The 20,869-nt window shown below is 37.5% G+C and overlaps 1 protein-coding gene across 1 annotated transcript in view; it reads right to left on the minus strand.

Annotated features, from left to right (window-relative positions):
* SPAG17 (sperm associated antigen 17) overlaps window positions 1-20,869 on the minus strand; it is a 218,614-nt gene that overhangs the window by 57,361 nt on the left and 140,384 nt on the right. The window contains exons 26-31 of the mRNA XM_060009438.1: window positions 20,158-20,275; window positions 16,487-16,665; window positions 15,732-15,891; window positions 10,698-10,915; window positions 6,629-6,773; window positions 4,818-4,972 (exon numbers count right to left, since the gene is read on the minus strand). Coding sequence (XP_059865421.1) covers window positions 4,818-4,972; window positions 6,629-6,773; window positions 10,698-10,915; window positions 15,732-15,891; window positions 16,487-16,665; window positions 20,158-20,275 — 975 coding nt within the window. The remainder of the gene's footprint in view (window positions 1-4,817; window positions 4,973-6,628; window positions 6,774-10,697; window positions 10,916-15,731; window positions 15,892-16,486; window positions 16,666-20,157; window positions 20,276-20,869) is intronic.

The following is a 20,869-nucleotide window of genomic DNA, read 5'->3' on the forward strand; positions in this document are numbered from 1 at the left end:
TTCTGTCTCTGGTTTCCCCTCTATTTATCCATTACTGCTTTCTTTTATTTTAAATAGATATTTTGAAGTGTGCCACTTCAATTCCCTTGTTTCTTTTATATATATTTTTGAGTTGTTTTCTTAGTTTTTCTTGGGTATTACAAACATCTCAATTTATAACTTTCTAGATTAAATTGATACTAAGAATTTCAATATTATACAAAATCTTTGCTCCATATAGCTCTATTCCTCTGCCCTTTATGTTATTCTTGTCAAAAATTTCATCTTTACCCATTATAAGCACATAAATATACTTTTATAATTATTGCTTTATGCATTTGCCTTTTAAATCCAAATGAAAAGAGAGTCACAAAAACACATCTATACTGTCTTTTATATTTACCTATGTAGTTACCTTTAACATTGCTCTTTATTTATTTGTGTGTATTTGAGTTACTGTGCAATGTTCTTTCATTTCAGCCTGAAGGATTCCCTTTAGATTTTCTTGTAGGGGATGTCTAAGAGCAATGAATTCTCTCAGTTTTTGTTTTTCTGGAACTATCTTGATTTTTTCATTTTAGAAGGATAATTTTACTGAATGAGTTTTTGTTGATGATCTTTTTCTTCAAGCATTTTGAATATGTCATCTCACTGCCTTCTAGACTCCATAGTTTCTGATGAGAAATCAGCTACTAATCTTATTGGAGATCCCTCATATTTGATGAGTCTCTTCTCATTACTTTCAAGATTCTCTCTTCATCTTTGACAGTTTGATTATGATGTGTTTAGGTGTGGATCTCTCTGAATTTATCCTACTTGAAGTTTGTCGAGATTCTTGCATGTACAGACAGTTTTTATCAAATTTGGGAAGTCTTAAGCCATTATTTCTTCAAATAATATTTCTGCCCTTCTCTCTTTTCCTTCTCAGACTCTCATTATGCATGTGTTAGTATGCCTTATGGTGTCCCACAGGTCTCTGAGGCTCTGTTCATTTTTCTTCATTTTTTTTTTCTCTCTCTTCCTCAGATTGGTTAATCTCAACTGACCTATTTTCAAGTTTGCTGATTATTTCCTCTGGCAGCTAAAATTTGATGTTGAGCCTCATTAGTAAATTTTTCATTACAGTTATTATGCTTTCCAACTCCAGAATTTCTATGTGGTTCTTTTTTTACAAAAAATAATTTCTATGTATTGATATTCTATACTTGACGAAAAACCATTCTCATACTTTGCTTTAGGTCTTTACGCAAGGTTTCTCTCAGTTTTTTAAACATAACATCTGACTTAAATTTCTTTGTCTATTTAAGTGCAAAGTCTGGGTTTCCTCAGGGGTAGTTTCTATTGATTGCTTCCTCCTTCCCCATCCCTGTTTATGGGTCATAATTTCCCTTTTCCCCCACATGTCTCATAATTTTTTGTTGAAAACTGGACATTTCAAGTAGTATAATGTACAACTCTGGAAATTAGATCGTTTCCCCAGGGCTTGTTATTGTTGCTTTGTTGTTGTTGCTGTTTATTCAGTGATTTCCCTGAACTATTTTTTTAAAGTTTGTATTTATTGTCGAGTGGGCCTAACATGTTTGTTTGGTTGCTTAGAGGTCTTCTCATAACTGGGCAGATATTTTCTTAAGTACTTTACACTAATACGTCTTTCAGCTTCTGCCGAGGGCTCCGTTTGCATATTGACGTATTTTTTCAATGCTCTAGCAGGAAGTTTGTAATTCCACCTTAGCTTTGTAATTCTGCCTTAGCTTCACTCCCTGCTTGTGCCGAGCCTCTTGATCAGAAAGAGTGAAAGATCAGGGCTTTCTTTTATGGGCATGGACACAGCCCTGCACTTGAGTATGGCTTTCCAGATTCCAGGGAAAAATACATCAGAGCTTTTCAAAGCTCTCTGTGGACTTCTCGTTCCCCTTCTTTTCCTTTAAACTCTTTTGTTCAGCCTCTTGTTTGTTATTGCCACTTCGATGGCTATAATGTTAAATAATTACCTCTGTTTGGGGAAAAGGCTGTTTTTAGGGAGTGAGCTCAGAATCGGATCAAATAAAGACAACCCCTGTGAGTGGGTGTTTCCAGGGAACGGCCAGACAGCTCAAACACTGACAATATTTTGTGGAGCTCTAAATCTTTTCTTCTTTCAGTGGCTGCTGGCTTGCTGGCTTTCACTGCTATTTTGCATGTGAGAGTGTTGATTTTCAAGGCTACCATGGAGCTGGGGGAGGGGAGGGGAATATGGCAAGTGAAATCACCACAATTCTTGCTGTTCTTCCCAGATTCAGTCTTTTTTTTTTTTTTGTCTTTAAATAAACAATCCTCAGAATATTGTAGTCCTTTGGTTAATTTCTAGACTTCTGAAAAAGTTGATTTTGACAATACTTCCAGGTTTCTAGTTGTTTTTAGGGAGAGTAGATTTTCAGAAGTCCTTACTCCACCCTTCTGGAAGTTTCTCATATTGACTCTTCACCATTCCCTAGGCCCAGAGAACTCCACTGGACTTGATGAGTTCTGAGGCTTCTCTGTGGTTTCAGGTACATTTTAGAGTAGGCACTCGTGGCTGGTTAAATTTTCAATTTTCCCAGCCTCCACAGGTCCTCATCAAAATGGATCCAAACTGTCAGATTGACTCTGTAATTTACTGAAAGCTGCTCTGGACAGAAAAAGATGGCCTATAACTTCCACAATTAAGACATGCCATAGGTGAAGGAACCATATAGAAGAGCCAAAAAGAAAACCTATAAAAAGGAGATGTTCTGCCTTCTAGGAAGTTAATCTGGAGAAACAGCAGTGCTGAAGCATAGAGACTCAACATGAAAAATATAGCAATGACTCATATATGTATGTATGTATGTATGTATGTTAGCAAATTAAATTCTCATGGTTTTACATACCTATACTGCTCAGAATTTACTATAAATTTGCCTCTTTCAACTGATTTCACACACTAAGTAGAGGACAAGGCACCCTTCATTATGATGTTTGTTTGTGGTAGTACTGATAAAGACAAGGACTTTTAAAGTCCTTTTCACTAGTATTCCTAAGAATGCTTCTTACATATCTCTATCTTCCCCCAAAGGAGTCAGGATCAGACTGGTATAGAAGAGTAGTGAAAAGCTTAGTCTAGCACACACACACATACACAGACACACCGTTCCCCAGAAAGACAGTAGGTCTTCTGGTCTAGGGAAAATGGTTTTAGTTCCTAAACCCAGGGATAGAGAAAGATTTCCCATGGGAGATAACAGACCCATTATCTGTCATCTTGTCTTCTTGAAATCCTCCAGCTGGGCGGATGTTCCCACCGCCACTTGTGGCACATTATAATCATAGAAGATAACAATTGTTACACCCACCTCCTTTTTGATGTTTTGAATAATCTTTCTAGTGCTGCCAAGGTACAACAGTGACCAATATCAAGCTCTACTCTCCCTTTCATACATTGCCTAAAATCTGGCCTCCCTCATCACACTGCCCAATGTTCTCATGCTGGTGAGTGAGGAAATAAATGACAAGTGTGCCAAGTCCAACAGAGGACAGGCAGAAGGTATTTTTGAATGCCAGCTTTCAATTCTATAAAACCACAGAATTACAAAATAGGTGCAGCTAAACTTACTTAGGGTTTTTTTTTTTTTCCAGTTGGGAACTAAGATATGTGTGTTTCTCCATAAGGAGCAATCAAGGTTGATCCTTCCTTAGTCTGTGTTTCAGGATATTGGGCAAACAAGCGGCTATACAATAGTGTCAGGCACTGAAGGTCTCCAAGTTGGATCTCTTTTCTGTTACATCTCTTCGTTCAGTGGTAACTGTCATTGGTGCTAAAATTCCTTTGCCCCATAGCTGTAACAATTAGAGTCTGGGGACATGATAAAAATAAGCTCTCATCACAGCATCTTAGGAGAGTCTCATCATATCTGGTAGGACATATGATACCGGCAAATGGATGCTGCCTAAAAAATTGGATATTCTGAATGCTATATAGGAAAAAAAGCATCCCCTTCTCCAACTGCAACATTTCACAGTCATCTCTCACTTTCAGTACCTTCCTTGCTGCACAAAGATCTGCACAGGGTAAAGAGGGGGTAGGATAACATTATCGGGAGAGATGGGAGGGATAAACTGGCTTCAACAGCTTTCACAGAAACAAACATTTGTCACTGAGGTCTTTGTCCATCATCTTCTGGCTTCAAGCTCTCAGTATCCTATGACCTTAGATGTGACACCATGGCACTTGTGTTCCTTCTCCAGCAATTGGAAAGGCAAAGGCAAATCCTTCTAAGACTGAAGGGACTGCAGGCTGAACCCGGGTGATTGTGTTTAATGGGGAAATGCAAGGAGGCAGAGGAGTTTCTAACAGTGCTCCTCCCCAGCCCTCCAAAGACAAAGCTGTGCTTCAGCTGGGCTAGCTGTCCTTCCATCCTGTGGGGACATGAGGTAGAGTGGGGACAGACTGGAGGTGGGAAGGATGGGAGAGAGAGAATGAATAAGAGGTGGCAGGAGGTGAAACTGGTCTGGTAGGGACAGTCCAGCACTGAATGCTTCTAACACCCACGGTGCCCATCACCTACCACATAAAGGATCCCCAGCAAATACACTCTGGTTTATAAGCTTGATCCCCAAATACCCAAGAATTTAAAGACAAGCAGGACTATGTTTTCCTGGAATGAATTGTAAAAAGAAGGTGAATAAATGAAAAGCGATTGAGAAGTGTGTTCTCAGATCCACTGAGACAAGAGAGCAACAGTCGTGCATGTGGCAGGACTGTTCACTGCCCCCCGAGGAGTGGGTTTTCTTAGTCAAATTGACACTTACCTTTGGCACCCCTCATCCTCCCCCAGACCCACCTGGTATGTTCCCTGTGGCTTTGCGATGATAGACGTCCCATCCCCAAAGGTGGTGCAGCAGCTACTGTCCTCGCAGTTGGTGATGACAGTGGCGTAGTGTGAACTTTCAATCTGCATGCACTTCACCTGCCTGGTGATCCTCTGAGGACCTTCGTCTGTGGGCAAATGCAAGGGAAGCAGGTCTGATAGGATGCACACATAGGGAACATGCCTGCCAGCTGACTCTGACTGTGCTCCTGCCTCCTGGCTACCTGGATTCCAAGTCAAGATCCAGTGTTGAGAACTCACTCCATGGGGCTGGAGTAAGGGCTACGCTCTATGTCAATGCAGTCATATTTCCAGAATATCTCTTAATTTAGTGTGCTCTTTTGTTCTCACCATTCTTTTTATTTTGAGAAATTGAAAACATCCGGAAAAGCACAAAATATAATTTAACTATTCATGCTCACTAATGAAAATTAACACTTGTTAATATTTTGCCATATTTGCTTCATTTTTAATATGTACATAAGAGAAAAATACAGATAAAGTTGAAGTTTACTGCTCTCCTTATCTCTGGGTTTATTCCTTTTTCTCACAATCCATTTTTATACTTTTATATAAATGTATGTATCAAAAACAACATATAGTATTTTGTGTACTTTAAATTTGCATAAGTTATATATTACTCTATGTATCATTCTACACCTGAATTTTTAACTTAACAATGTTTTGAGACATTTAGCCATCTTGATATATATGTGTATGTGTAAATAGGTGCATGTATGTGTGCACTTCATTCCTTTTAATTGCTATATAGTACTCCTTTGTAAGCATATACCACATTTTATTTTTCTATTCCGCTGTTGATGGACATTTGTTTTCCCAATATTTTAATATTAAAATTGGTGTTGCAAGTAGCACCCCTATACCTGTTTCCTTGTTCAAATGTATAAGAGTGCCTTTCTATATATACCCAGAAGTAGAGTTAGTGTATTGTATGATATGCACATTTTCAATTTACCAGATATTTAAAAATTGCCCACCCAAGTGGCTCTTTTAATTTTCACTCTAACTAGCAGGGTGGAAAGGTTCCTCTTTTTCCAGTCACTTGCCCATTTGTTGCACTTAATTTGGCAATGAAGCATTTAAACTCTGGAATTAAAGAAAAGTGAGTCGGAATAATTTTTATTTAAAAATCGTTTTTAAATTTAGCTTAGGAAGGGTGGTAGGCTTTTAGATAATATGAAAGACTCTGGTTCATTAGTAGCTGTCGCTGGCTTTTCTCTTATATCACCTTTCTGATAATGAGAATTGTCAGAAAGAATTGAAGGAGGACCTACCTGATGTCACCTATGTATGCAAATTAGATTCCTTAAGGATCAAAGGAAACAGGTCTGAGAGCTAATGTGCAGGACAGTTGAGTCATGATTATTAACTTTTAGTTGCTACCAATCCAGGCTGTAAGTTTTTAGTGGTAAAAATGGAAAAGGCACTATTATTATCCATTAGCCAACTAGAGCTGTTATCACTTCCACGTCAGCTGAGGATAAAGATCATAATAAAGGGCCTCATTTGGATTACGTGAGTACTCTTTAGTTGACGTGAATTCTTCAAAAAAATTATTTTCTTATGTGTATTTTCAAAAATCAGTGAGGTTTCTACCTATCTTATTGTAAAGACATAGAATATTGTCATCTACTTGAAAAAGAAGAGATACATGTATATGTATAACTGAATCGCTCTGCTGTACACCTGAAACTAACACATTGTTAATCAACTATACTCCAATATAAAAGAAAAATTTTAAAAAAAGAAAAAAAAAAACTTACCTGTCTCTTGATCATCCGGAGAAATAATTTGATCTTCATAAACTTGATAAAAGGTTGTGATTCTGGTACCATCAGCATGATCCACTACCCGAGTACCATCTTTCTTTTCAATGATGATCACTTTGTCTTCTCGAGTTGTCATAACCTGAACATACAAAGGCAGAGCACCATCATTTGGTCAGGTGGTTAATCCCAAGTGTGCTTATTTTCACACCCCATTGATTACCATCAAAATCCTGGTTATTTAGAAGTAAAAGTTTTATCTCATCTACTTGATCTAATCTTTATAACAATCCTGGGAGGCAGGCAACGGTATCCCCATTTTATGGATGAGGAAATTCAGGCTTAGAGAAGTTAAGAAACTTGCTGAATGTCACTCAGCACGTGCCAGAGCTGATGCTGGACTAAGACTGTCTGACTTCAGAACTGGTGCTTCTTCCATGGTCGCACATTTGTGAGTAAAAAGTTAACATCAGGACTGATCTGACCCAGGTATGTCCAGGAAAATGGTCCCAGGTCCTGCCTCCTTGGAAACTACAGGTTTAAGATAAGCAAGGGACCACTGGTGTCTGTAGTGAGGGTTCTGATGTGGTCTGGTCTCCCCTGAGGAAGCAATGCCAGAGCTTGGATTTTGTGTGTTGGTGCAGGAGGGCAGCATGGGTGAAAGGGGTGCTAGACACAAAGGATCCCAGGGAGCAATGGGCAGAGTGGTGAGAGCAAGGTTAGGAGTGAGGGACCAAACTGGGAAGATTATTAAGCCATATTAAGGACACAGTCTTTATCCCAAGGCAGGCAAATCAGTAGTGAAGGGTTTTAAGTATGTGGACTAGAGTAAGAAACACAGAAAATATTCATTTAGCCCTAGCAAGTACTTCAGTCTGAAAGAGCACTCAGACCTTTGTATCCTGTAGCTAAATGGTTCACCAGAGAAGCTCTAAACCCCCAGCTGTGTGTGTGCGTGTGTGTGTGTGTGTGTGTGTGTGTGTGTGTGTGTGTGAAGATGTGGCAGGCATGGAGATGCATAGCCCAGATCTTCCTTCAAGACAGGATTTGCTCCCCAGCTGTGTGGAGTGAAGTTGGCAAACAGCCTCCAGTTGTCAGCTCTTCCAGCATCTGCCTCAGCTGCAGAGAAATGCTTTGCCTGACTCACATTGCTCCAGGTGACCTTGGTCCAGTGACTGAGTGAGGCAGGAGTACACCGATATGGTTCCTGCTCCCAGACTTGGGACATTGGGACAGATGACACTGGCTTCTGAGCTCCTGCCAGTTAACCAAGGCTTTGTGGGGTCTGCGTCACAGCTCAGCTTCTCCTCTGTCCAATCCTGCTTTCTCCCCGTTCCTTTCACAAATGGTGTCCCTTATAAATATCTTGTACCACAACCTTCATTTCAGTGTTTGCTTCTGGAGACCCCAACTGTCAACAATGTATTAAAATTATATAATGCATATATTTAAATCATTGAGTGTTTTCTAACTTATACTGTCCTAACTGTAAGGGACACAATTTGCACTGAAGCGTCCAGATGGATATGAGAGTGAGTTTGCTAGCTATATTTTGACTCAAGTGTCTAGGGCTTTTGTGAGTAGGTCATAATTACATTTTTATCTTTTTATAGTAGGCAGAAATCACTATAAGAGAGAAGTGCACACTGATCATTATTTTAAGTTCTTATCTTTGGCACTCTCAGCCAGTGGTAGATATAGATATGTATATCTATCTATATCTGTCTGTCTATCTATCTATCTATCTCTCTATCTATCGAATGTGTATAACAAGAAATACTGCTGTAGAATGCAGTGACTGAGAGCATGGACTCTGCAGTTAAGCTGCCTGAGTTCAAATTCTGGTTCCACAGCTGGCTGAGTGATTTAGGCAAGTTGCTTCCCTTCTCTCGGCCCTAGTTTCCTTATCTGCAAAATGGAGCCAACACTAGTATTCCTCAGAGATGTTATACGGATTAAATGAGATAATGCTGGTAAAGTAATTCACACTTAATTGGTCATCAAGTTAGCAATGATAAATACTAGCTCTTTAACTCATTTATTTATTTTGGCTGTGGCACATAGCTTGTGGGATCTTAGCTTCTCAACCAGGGATCGAACTTGGGCCCTTGGCAGTGAAAGTGCAGAGTCCTAACCACTGGACCGTTAGGGAATTCCCTATCTAGTTTAGATATTCACAAATTATTATTTAGAATTATTCCAACATTTTATAACACCACATAACATTGACATTTTCTGATCACCATAGGGTAAGATAATCATTATTTTTAGAGGTGGCAAGAACACAATAGAAAGAATATTTACTGAACACCTGATGGTGCTAAATCTGGTATTAATCTTCCCAACTATTTTAGGTAATGACTATTATTTCTATTTTAGGAGTAAAGATACTAGATTAGAAACATCCAAAGTCATATATCTAGTAAGAAGTGTGACTTGGGGTTCAAACCCATGACTGCCTCACAGCAAGGTCAGTGGCACTCCTCTAAAATGTGATACTTCATGTCAGATATCATGAAAACACACATCCATTCTCAATTTTGTTTCATATGATCATTGCCCCTTATTTGCATAATAGTTAAGCATATGAGACCTAGAATACAACCTGGGGTCCACATTCTGAATCTACCACCTGCTGTGTGATCTTGGAAAAATTATTTAGCCTGTCTGTAGCTTAGTTGTCTCATATGTAAAATGGAAACAATAGTTTATTGTGAGAATTAAACAAGTTAGGATGTGGAAAACACCAAGAACAGTGACTGGCACACAGTGAGTGCTCAATAAATATTATTACTATTGTTGTGATTGCTATTTGACTGTTGGGTGTCTATGCTTGAATCCAGGCTCCTGGATCTTGGTTTGTGCTTCTATAATGGTGCTAGGTATCAGTAAAGGAAATTGAGTGTCATTAACTAAGAAATATTAATCAAATTTGCATATTAAGCCAAATAATCTGTATCAGGGCTGAATTAAAGTGAGTCATTTGAAGTCACCAAAAAAAAACTATCCTGAGATGATATGTATCTTGAGTCTCACAACAGAGAACTAGCAAACAATGTAAGAGATTATGAAACTATTTCAGAAGTAGGCTGAAGAAGAAAGGAAAACGCATTTGGTTAGATAAAGGAATTTATCTCAATAGCAAGCAGACATTTTGCTTTCGACTATCAGCATGTGGTTGTAAACAAGTGCTGGAAGTCCAGAAACCAGAAATAAGGCATGCAGGAAATTCTTTGTCTTGTTAGATTTAGAGGGTGCTGCAAAGCTCCACATAAGATATTAGAGGAATAGCTGTGGAATGGAAAGAGCCCAGTTTTTAGTCCCAACGACTGGTTCTAAACCTGGCTCCAGCACTTCCTGGTCACATTACTTAACTTGCTGAGGCCCAGCTTCCTCATCTGTATAATATACACTGGTGTGAGGCCTGAATGAGAGAATGTATGCAAAACCCCTAACAGAAAGCCTATAGAAAACGCTATTGTGCATCCCAGGGGTTTCAATTTCACATCTGCTTGACAGATAAACAAAACCGTTATTTACTATACCACTCATTTGTCACTTTTTCTTAAGTTATAAATAAAATCTTTCTTATAGTTGCTTTGTGGTGGTGTTGAATGTTTGAGTTATTTAATGTGGGCATTTCATTAAATATACCATAAATTATTTGAAGTCAAGGATCATGAACAAATTTCTATAATTCATGTCAGGTACACACAAAAAGTAGGAATAAATCAGAGCCCCTCACTTCTAGAAGATAAGACATATAAACAAATACATCCAACAGAAAGAAATATAGGATATCATTAATCATATGTCTTAAAAGTGGAATAGAAAATTCATGATTTGTCTCTCACTTCAAGAATTGATATTTCATGATACACTACACTGGTCAAATGAACCACACAGTATTTTTAGATTTGGAAAGATGGATCCATCCATTCATCCATACATCCATTACTTAACAAACAGTTATTGAAAATTTATTATTTGACAGGTATTCCTCCATGTGTTGTTTCAGAACCCTAACAATTTAGAAAAATTTGTAATATATAATAGTTTGCCATACCGTTCCATCGACAGGATCTGTGGCTTTAAAGGATAAAAGTGGGGCCAAGTCTGCTATTCTTTCTAATCCTTTGGTGCCAATCCGATTTCCTTGAGGTGTAGTTGTAAACCAGGTGCCTAAGTGAACCTCCACAGGAGTTACTGTTTGAATTGTTTCTGGGGGAGGTTCATGGCTTTCATTTTTATGAGCCATTGATGACTGATTTTTCTGACTTTTTCCTGTGGAAGTTCAAGTAAAATCAAATACAACAAGTCAACTATACTCCAACAAAAATTTAAATATTTAAAAAAAAATTTAAAAAAATCAAATGCAACAATATAACTATATCACATATAGAATTATTCATTAAGTTTTAATACAGTGTAGGTTACCTCAGACACAGAGAAATTCTAAGTGGTATTCATCAATTATACTATTTCTCAAGAAGCAAAAATTTCAGGTTATGAATATCTAAATCTTGGTACTTGAACCTTGGCTGGATTCCCATCACCTCCCACAAAACATACACGTGCATACACAGCTCACTCTCCATGGCACAATACCCATTCTTGTCAATTTCTGTACACTTTTAGGTCTTGCTTACATCTCCCTAGATTCCAGATTTGGGGTCCTGTACCCTGGTTTTCAAAGCCTCTATTTTCTCCTGTGTATCTCTGAAATTTTTAGAATGCTTTTTTTGACTTATTATATTCCAGTATAATAGAGTATAATTTTAACTCTTCATTCCTCTGATTTTGTCTTTTTTTTTTCAGTCACAGGAAACATCTTTCTTCGGCCCTGGATCTGGAGAACATTACCAATCAAGCATATCCTTGGCCTCTCATATGGAGAGGATTTGTACAGTTTAATTACTACATTGATAATCATCTGATACACATCCCCCTCTCAACCCCTCCCCACCCCCATTCAATTAGAACAGGAAGATAGAACTGAAGAAACCCTCATGGAACCCTGTAAATATTATCTCAATCCCTCTACCTCTGGAGTAAAGGTAGATTTACTCCATTTGTATGAATAATAATGAGTAATCTCATTATTACTTGCCAGGCAAAATTTGCCAGTGTTGCCAAGCCTCGATGATGAAGTAAACTCAGACTGAGAAAAAAATTGCAAAAAATATAGTAAAGGATTGTTGCCTCCAGGAAGATCCTTTAGATTCAGACCATGAAATGTGGATCTTGGTGTAAGATGCAGACTCAACTAATTGGGGGAACCAAAGAAGACAGATATATTTAGCTAAGCCTTTCCATTGCCCTAAGATTTAATTTGGACCTATTTGTATTTCCAGAGCATTAAAAGAGAACTGAAAGATAGACCTGTAGAAATTATTTAGAATGAAGCTCAGAGGGCCAATGTGACAGAAGTAATGAAAGAGAGGTAAAAGCTCTCTAATACACATTTAATTGGAATTCTCGAAGAAGAAGAGAAAGAAATGGATGATAAACAATATTTGAAAAGATAATATTGAGAAAGTTCCACAAGGAATGAAAGATACTAATTTACAGATTCAAGAAGCCCAATGTGGGGCTTCCCTGGTGGCGCAGTGGTTGAGAGTCCGCCTGCCGATGCAGGGGACACTGGTTCGTGCCCCGGTCTGGGAGGATCCCACATGCCTCGGAGCGGCTGGGCCTGTGAGCCATGGCCGCTGAGCCTGTGCTCCGCAACAGAAGAGGCCACAACAGTGAGAGGCCCAAGTACTGGGAAAAAAAAAAAAAAGAAGCCCAATGTATTCCCACTTGGATAAATAAAAAGAAATCCACCCCTAGTTAAATCATATTGATATTATAATAAAAAAGAAAATATTTTAAAGGTGGTTAGATTGTCTAACAACAATTAGACTGACAGCCAACTTTTCAACAGCAATACTGGAAGCAAGAAAAATATGAAGAATTATTGTCCACATGCTGAGAGAAAATACCTGTCAATCTAGAATTCTATACCCAGTGAAATTATTTTTCAAGAATGAGGACAACATAAAGACATTTTCAGAAAATATCTGTTTTGCAATAAATAGCTTAAAACTTCCAGTTAAAACACAAAAATGTCTAATTTTTAAAACATACACCTATATGCTGCTCACAAGACACACTTTTAAACATAAACCATAGAAAGTAAAATAAAGTGTGGGAAAAGTTATACTGGAAAAGTTAAACAATAGCTGATGTAGCTATAAAAATATAAGCAAAATCAACATTAGAGTAAAAAAGAATCCTAGAATAAAAAGTCATTGTGTACTGATAAAAAGTTAAATTCCCCATGAAGATAAAACAATTCTAAATTTGTAAGTATCTAAGATCATATCCTCAAAATATATAAAGGCAAATCTGAGAACTATAAAAAAGACATAGTTATTTCAGAAAAAAGAAATATGGATTAAACTGTAAGGAGTGAAGAGGCTATTCTACCCTTTCAGGAAATTTAAACATACTTCCGCTGAATAAGTTGACATTGTACATTAAAAAGTCCATAAGGATATAGAATAAGAAATGTCAAAGTTTGAATGTGAGGCAAATATGGCCTACTGTCTGTTTTTGTACAGTCTGTGAAGTAATAATTCTTTGTACATTTCTACATAATTAAAAAATCAAAAGAATATTTTGTTATGTATGAAAATTATATTAAATTCAAATTTTAGTGACCATATAAAAGTTTAATTGGAACACAACACAGCATGCTCATTTGATTATGTATTTTCTAAGGCTACTTTTACACTACAATAGCAGAGTTAGTAGTTGTGACGGAGACCATATGGCTCCAAGTGTCTAAAACATTTACTATCTTGCCCTTTACAGAGAAGTTTCCTGAACCTGGATATAAATTGGACAACACAACTAACAAATTTGATTGAACAGATATAAAGAGAACTCTGTAACATGCTGTATAAATATATATATATATAAATTAATTAATTAAATTAGAAAAAGAGAACTCTGTACTCAATAGCTGCAGGATATATGCAGTTTTCAACTTTTCAAACACAGACAGAATTTTTTTTTAAATTTGACCATATCCATTCCTCTGTCAATGGACATTTAGGTTGCTTCCATGTCCTGGCTATTGTAAATAGTGCTGTAATGAACATTGGGTACATGTATCTTTTCGAATTACGGTTTTCTCCAGATATATGCCCAGGAGTGGGATTGCTACTTCATATGATAGTTCTATTTTTAGTTTTTTAAGGAACCTCCATACTGTTCTCCATAGTGGTTTTACCAATTTACATTCCCACTGACAATGTAGGAGGGTTCCCTTTTCTCCACACCTTCTCCAGCATGTATTGTTTGTAGACTTTTTGATGACGGCCATTCTGAACGGTGTGAAGATGTCATACATGTATACCATGGAATATTACTTAGCCATAAAAAAGAATGGAATGCCATTTGCAGTAACATGGATGGACCTAGAGATTATCATACTAAGTGAAGTAAGTCAAAGACAAATATCATATGATATCACATATGAAAAGATGCTCAAGCTTCCTCATCATCAGAGAAATGCAAATCAACCACAATGATATACTACCTCACACCTCTCAGAACGGCTATCATCAAAAAGAACACAAATAACAAATGTTGGAGACGATGTGGCGAAAAAGGAACACTTGTACACTGTTGGTGGGAATGTAAATGGGTGCAGTCACTGTGGAAAATGTTACGGAGGTTTCTCAAAAAACTAAAAATAGAACTACCATATGACCCAGTATATCATTTCACTAAATTTTGAGTTATCAAAAAAAGAATTCACTTTGCCTCCATACAATGTTACTGGGTACCATGATGAGATGTGTGAATCTGAGAGAAAAAGACTAAATCTTAGTCTCACAGATCATTAAAGGCATATGAGAAATTGAGAAAAATTTGCAATACCTGAGAGACAGTGTAATTTAGGGGTTAGTTGCCCAGACTCAGATCCGAGCTTTACCACTTACTAGCTGAGAGACTTCAAGGAAGTTAATTAACTTCTTTGTGTCTCAATTTTCTCATCTGTAAATTGAGATTATTAAGATACACACCTCACAGAGTTGTTGTGAGTATTCACTGATTTAATATTTTGAAGTATCCAGAATTGTGCCTGGTGTACAAGCACATGTCTCCTACACATGAAGATCTCTTAAAATGAAAATGATGAACATCCCAACAGCAAACCAAGGAAAGATGTGAATAGAAAATTAACAAAAAGAAAAAAAAAGCAACAAACATCTTTAAATGTTTAATCTCATCAGTAATCAATGAAATGCAAATTAATATAATAATAAGATGCATTAATTGTCTATCAAACTGAGTAACATGAAAAGAATGACAATACCCGGCATTGGCAAGGGTATGAGGAAGCAGACACTTTCATACTGTGCTGGAGGTAGGGGCATAAATTGCAAGTGTCTTGGAGGGGAGCAAGTCTGTAATTTAGATTATGGCAGACATGGTTGATTGCTTACAAGACACTTCTCCACCTTCCTTTTTCCTTACTAGTAGTGCTCATCTCCTGAGAAAAAAGCCAAAAGTTTCAGATGCTGTTTTCCCAGCCTAAGTCCCCAACCAGGTTTAGTCAATGACATATAAGAGGAGACCCACTGGGGGTGGGGGAGACTGGTGTAATCTGGGGCTATTTTCCTCCCTGATAAAGAGAGACACTTGAAAGCTCTTGTGTTCACCCTCTTTCCTTTCTGCTTTGGAACTTACGACATGAGGCCCTCGTGTCTGGAGCTGAGGTGGCTCTCCTGCGATTTCGGGGAAAAGAGAAGGACAGAGAAGGCTACACAGAGACTTGACATCACTGATCACTCATCTAACCCTAAAACAGTAGTGTAGGCATTAGAACTAATGTCGTGTCAGAGTACATGATGACATAGGAAAATGTTTGCTATTTATTACATAGAGATAAAAGCAATTCATGAAACAATGTGTAATGCTGTGATTCCCACTGAAATGTGCATGTATTCGATGAAAAGATAAGTGTAATAAAAATAATATTGAGCATTTACTAAGCCCTTGGATTTATTAAATCCATTATAAATTGAGAGGCTTCGGTTATTACCTTTCTTTGTGATGACAGTCTCTGATGGTGCTGTTTCTGATTTTTGCTGAGAACCCATGCTCATCAAGTCCCCGCTGTGAGGGCTTGCTGGCGCGTCAGCAGGAAGACCAACAGGCCCTGAATTGGGACTACTGCTCACAGTACCATCTGCGAAGAGAATCTGAAGAAAAAGCAAAAAATTTCAGCATTCTCAGAAACGAGGAAGAAACTGGTTAACAATACTGTGTGTCAAACTGAAATAGGTTAAAAATAACTCAAAGAAATGCTATTTTCCGACATCCAGACTCAGCAGTATAAAGCATGTTATAGAAGGGTAGATTTGGAGCTCAGAGACAACAGGTTAATAAACAGCTCAATAATATTGCTTTGTTTTCCATTTACTTTCTATTTTGTTTCTTTTCATTTCCTATCTTTTATCAGATTGACTTGCTTTATGTTTTCCCATTCTTCACCCTTCCCCTATGTAATTGGGAAATTATTTACCCTATTTCAATTTTTCTAATGACTACATTTAAAACTTTATCACATATTTAAACGTTTAGTTTCTATCAATATCTGTCTAGTACGTATAGTATGTATAGCATCTAAGGCAGTGTTTTTCCTTCCAACTATATTATTCTTTGCCATTTTAAGGCATCATTCATTTTCAAATGAGTTGTTTCTCTTTCCTTGTCATAGTACTGTTCCTCACCTTTAGCTTGTTTGTATTTTACTCTGCAGCAGGAAAGAGTAATTTATCTAACATATTCTTTTACCTGTGTGGATCCATCCAACAGGTATTTGACAACAGTGCCTTGACTGGTAATAACTCTTGATGCCTCCTGCTCCAGAGGTGGCATCACTGTTTTACAGAATTCATAGTGCTTCACCTTCTGGGGGTAGCTCTGTCGGACCATGATGTCCCAAGTGGGTTCCTCGTCTATAACACATTGATCTTAAAAAGAAAAAAGAGCTTACTGAGAACTGTGCAATGCTGTATGGCTGGGATCTTATCGTCCTGCTTAATTGATTTCATTCTTTGGTCTACATCTGGTTACTAGGGCAGTTTTCATGTCATGACAGATGGCCCAGAGTACTGGTTCTTTGCTGCCTTTCTTATAGTCACATGTAGTAAATAAGGTCATTTACGAGTACTTAATACATACTTTCTCCATGTATAAGCCAGTGTTTCTAATGATGTCCAGAACATTTCAGGGCAAAATTAGGAAGGGAGAGAGTTATTCTGTCTTAGATGTTGCCTTTTCTCCCCATTGGTATTTTTCTCTCACCCTGGATGCACAATGTTCCCCTGGGGTCCCCCAGTTCCCTGGAGCCCCAGGGGAAGTCACTCACTCAGGCTTGCCCTCCTTAAATCATTTATCATCTTTCAAAGTTAACACAACCCTCTCATCTCTAACCAAGTCCAGATTTTTCTCAGAGTTCTACTCTTAGCTGGCAATCAAGAAGAAAACACCTAATAAATTCCTCCAAAAGAAAGTATTATTATTGAGAATTTCTGGTACACAGCAGCTACTCAGATTTTGCTAACTGAATAATTTCCTCTTCTCCATTTAAAAAGTGGTTTAATAACATAAAATCCAATGTCTGTCAGTGATGGAGTCTATTAAAAAATCACAGTCTATTCATTTGATGAGATGTTATCTAGATTTTAAAAGAAATACATTTGATAAATGTGTATCACCTAGAATATCCAAAATAGAGATGGACTAAAAAGGCTATTTGCAGAAAAATATTTACAATAAAATATAATTTATGTAAATTTTGCATTATCTACAACTTAACATTATTTGTTATTATGAAGGCATACATATAGCACATTTGTATAAACCTATTTGCACAAAAATCTAAGTCTTGTTAGTGTTCACTATAAGAGAAAGAGAAGGAATAGACTGTAGAGGGAAATTTCGGGTTACAGCTGTGTCTGTAATTTTAAAAATATATTTTGATTAAAGTATGACAAAAAGAGATCTTTATTTTGTCTGGCCAGCACATCAGTACTTGTTATATTATATATTATATTTTTCTGTATTAAAAGTTAAAATAAAATGGTATTGGTTCAGGAGGAAAAGAAGTGGTTTACTAACATGAAATGATGGTATTTCAAGGACTATATCAGGCTGGTGGGAAAATATTTTGGAATAAGCACCTTTCAAGGTGCTTGACCCTTCAAGTCACAGAAGTAATAATAAAATAATAAACATCTGTTGAAATATTTCTATATGTTAAATGCTCTGTGTATGTATTTTATTCAGCCCACCTCAACAACCCTTTAAGGTAGACACTTTCATTTTCCAGAGTTTTCCGATGAATAAATGGAGGCTAACTTCTCCAAGGTCACACAGCTGGTAAGAGCAGAGCTTAGATTTGAACCAAGTCTCTGTACTTAACTATTTTCTTATGCTGTAAAAACAACCACTGCTACCATGACCAAAAACAAAAGCAAAAACCTAACATTGGAATAATACTTTCCAAATTAGAAAGTATTTTCTCATTTAATATTTATAGCAACTCTGTTTAGTAGATGACGTTATTTTATAAATGAAGAAATTCAGGTGGGGAGGGGTTATGACTTGTCCAAGGTCACCCTGGCAAGAACTCAAATCTAGGCTCTTTCTTCTTGCACCGTGTGACCTTCTCTCCCTTGCCCAAGGCTGACCCTATGAAGATAGTGCTACTTTGATACTTATGCTGTAATTATATTCAGACTTGAATTAGGATAATCACAATATATGGAGGGTTTTAAAAAGATTATTTGTTACAGTTATTATTATTATTTTTTTAAAGGATCCAACAGCATTTTAAAAAATAAATTTATTTATTTACTTTTGGCTGCATTGTGTCTTTGTTGCTGCATGTGGGCTTTCTCTGGTTGCAGCAAGCAGGGGCTACTCTGTTGCAGTGCGTGGGCTTCTCACTGTGGTGGCTTCTCTTGTTGCGGAGCATGGGCTCTAGAGCTCAGGCTCAGTAGCTGTGGCTCATGGGCTTAGTTTGTCCGCGGCATGTGGGATCTTCCCGGACCAGGGATTGAACCCGTGTCCCCTGCATTGGCAGGCGGATTCTTAACCACTGCACCACCAGGGAAGTCCCCAGACAGAGTTATTATTAACTACATTGTCTACCCTGACATAAAGATGAAAACATCAGACTAGAAAATGAAACTAATGGAAAAGACCAGTGAAACAAGTATTAAGCTGTGGTTTGCTAACAGAATCAAGAAAACAAGCAAGGAAACAAATATGTCCTTAAACTTAAAAAGAATATCCCTCTCAGTTCCCTCATAGCATCTTTGACTTCGGAAGACTGTCAGTGGCCTTCAGTCTTAGCACACACAGTTGGTCCCATCATGGAAAACCTGGATCACTAGGAATACTTGGAAATAGAAACAAGGGTTCATGGTCTATTTTTAATAATTCAGAAAGCCCAGTGAAAAGAAAAATTGAGATGAAATAGATCGACTACAACATTAAGTTTCTTCTCATTTGGATGGCAACTGAATACAACATTGAATTATTTTTCAATAAGCAAACTCTTTTTCTTTGGTACACTTTTTAAATATGGGGTACATAAGGAAATTATAATAGAGTATATTTGGTCATGAAAATAGGATTCACTGATATAATGTAACATTTGTCAGATGAAGAAACATGGTCCAAAGACAGTAAGTTACTGAAAGGGCCATACAGTTAATTAGAACTCAAGTCCCGGCTCTGTGCTTGCTTTGTTGCCTCTCCCACTTCTACTGCAGTAGGGGGTCTTCATTTAAATAATGTTCAAATCAATCACCAATGTGGATGCCCCCCTGCATCAGGTTAATTAAAGGAGTCCTGTTGTACTTACTTATTCATCTTAATAGGTTAGGAGCCACGTACAGAATCAACAGAAGTAAGAGACCCTATAAAAGTATATATTGATACCTGGGAATGAGACTGGTTTTCTTCATCCATTTAACCTGCACTTATCTTTACCTACTCTGTGCTCACCGTCCTTTGTTTTGATCAGACCAGCAAAGTTCTGTTCCTGTGGCCCTTTGTAGAGGAAGGACACAGGACCACACAGTAGTTATTAAGAGCATTGGCTTTGCCACCACTGGACCAAGAATGGCATTTTATCTCTGCCACTTAGGAACTGAGTGACCTGGGGTAAGTTACTGAACCTTCTGATGCCTCGATTTCTTTATTTTGTGAAAGGAAATTACTAGGACTTAGTTTATAGTAGTTGTATTTTGTCATGTATGTTAAGTATTTAGATAGTGCCTGGCCCACAGTAAGTGCTCAAAAATGGTGGTCATTATTGTTATTAGCCTATTATTCATTATCAACAAGTTTATTTAACTGGTAGGAAAATACACAGTTTCAATGGTGACTGAAGTGTTTTCTATATGACTTTTTTTTCCCCCTGCCTCCTCATCCTCCTGGCCAGCACTCACCTGGGGACTCTTGCCCAATGAAGGTCACTTGGAGCCCACTGGGGCAAGACACGTTCAGGTTTTGGAAGGTGGGAACATAAAGAGTCTCTTGTAAAACAGGTTCTGGTTCTACTTCTTCCTGTAAATAGTTCCACGTGTGAATAATTTCCTGTCATTTTCTAAATGAGATATAGATTTATTATGACTAAACAAAGACTTGGTGAATGCTTAGACTATGACTTGCCCAGGACTAGTGAGCCCTGCAGTGGAGCCTATAAGGATGCATGAGTCTCTACCTTTGCGCAATTGATATTTTGCCTGTAGAATGGCACACAGACATATGAAACAGCTAAATAACAGTACCAAATGGTTGGCACATCTTTCCTCAGAAAAGGGAGATATCAAAGTTAATGAGACTAGGAAAGGATCATGGAGGAGCTGAAGCTTGAACTAGGCCTTGAAAGATGCCTCAGTTTGGACATGTAGATGTAAGGGCTGACCAAGATCCCCACCACCTTCCTTGTGTGAGTCTTACAGTTTGGATGCTAGAGACATTATGCTATTAGGATATGTGTCTTTATTTTTCTATAATGAGCATACATTGCTTTTGTAGTAAGTAAAAATAAAAAAACACAATAAAAAAGATTATTTATAAGTTTTAATGAGGGTTTGGGTGTGTCTACTTAACAGATTCTAAATAACTTTATGCTCACTATGCCTGAATCCCTTGTTT

Source organism: Delphinus delphis, chromosome 1, assembly GCF_949987515.2.
Source record: "Delphinus delphis chromosome 1, mDelDel1.2, whole genome shotgun sequence".
In the NCBI taxonomy this organism is placed as follows: Eukaryota; Metazoa; Chordata; class Mammalia; order Artiodactyla; family Delphinidae; genus Delphinus; species Delphinus delphis.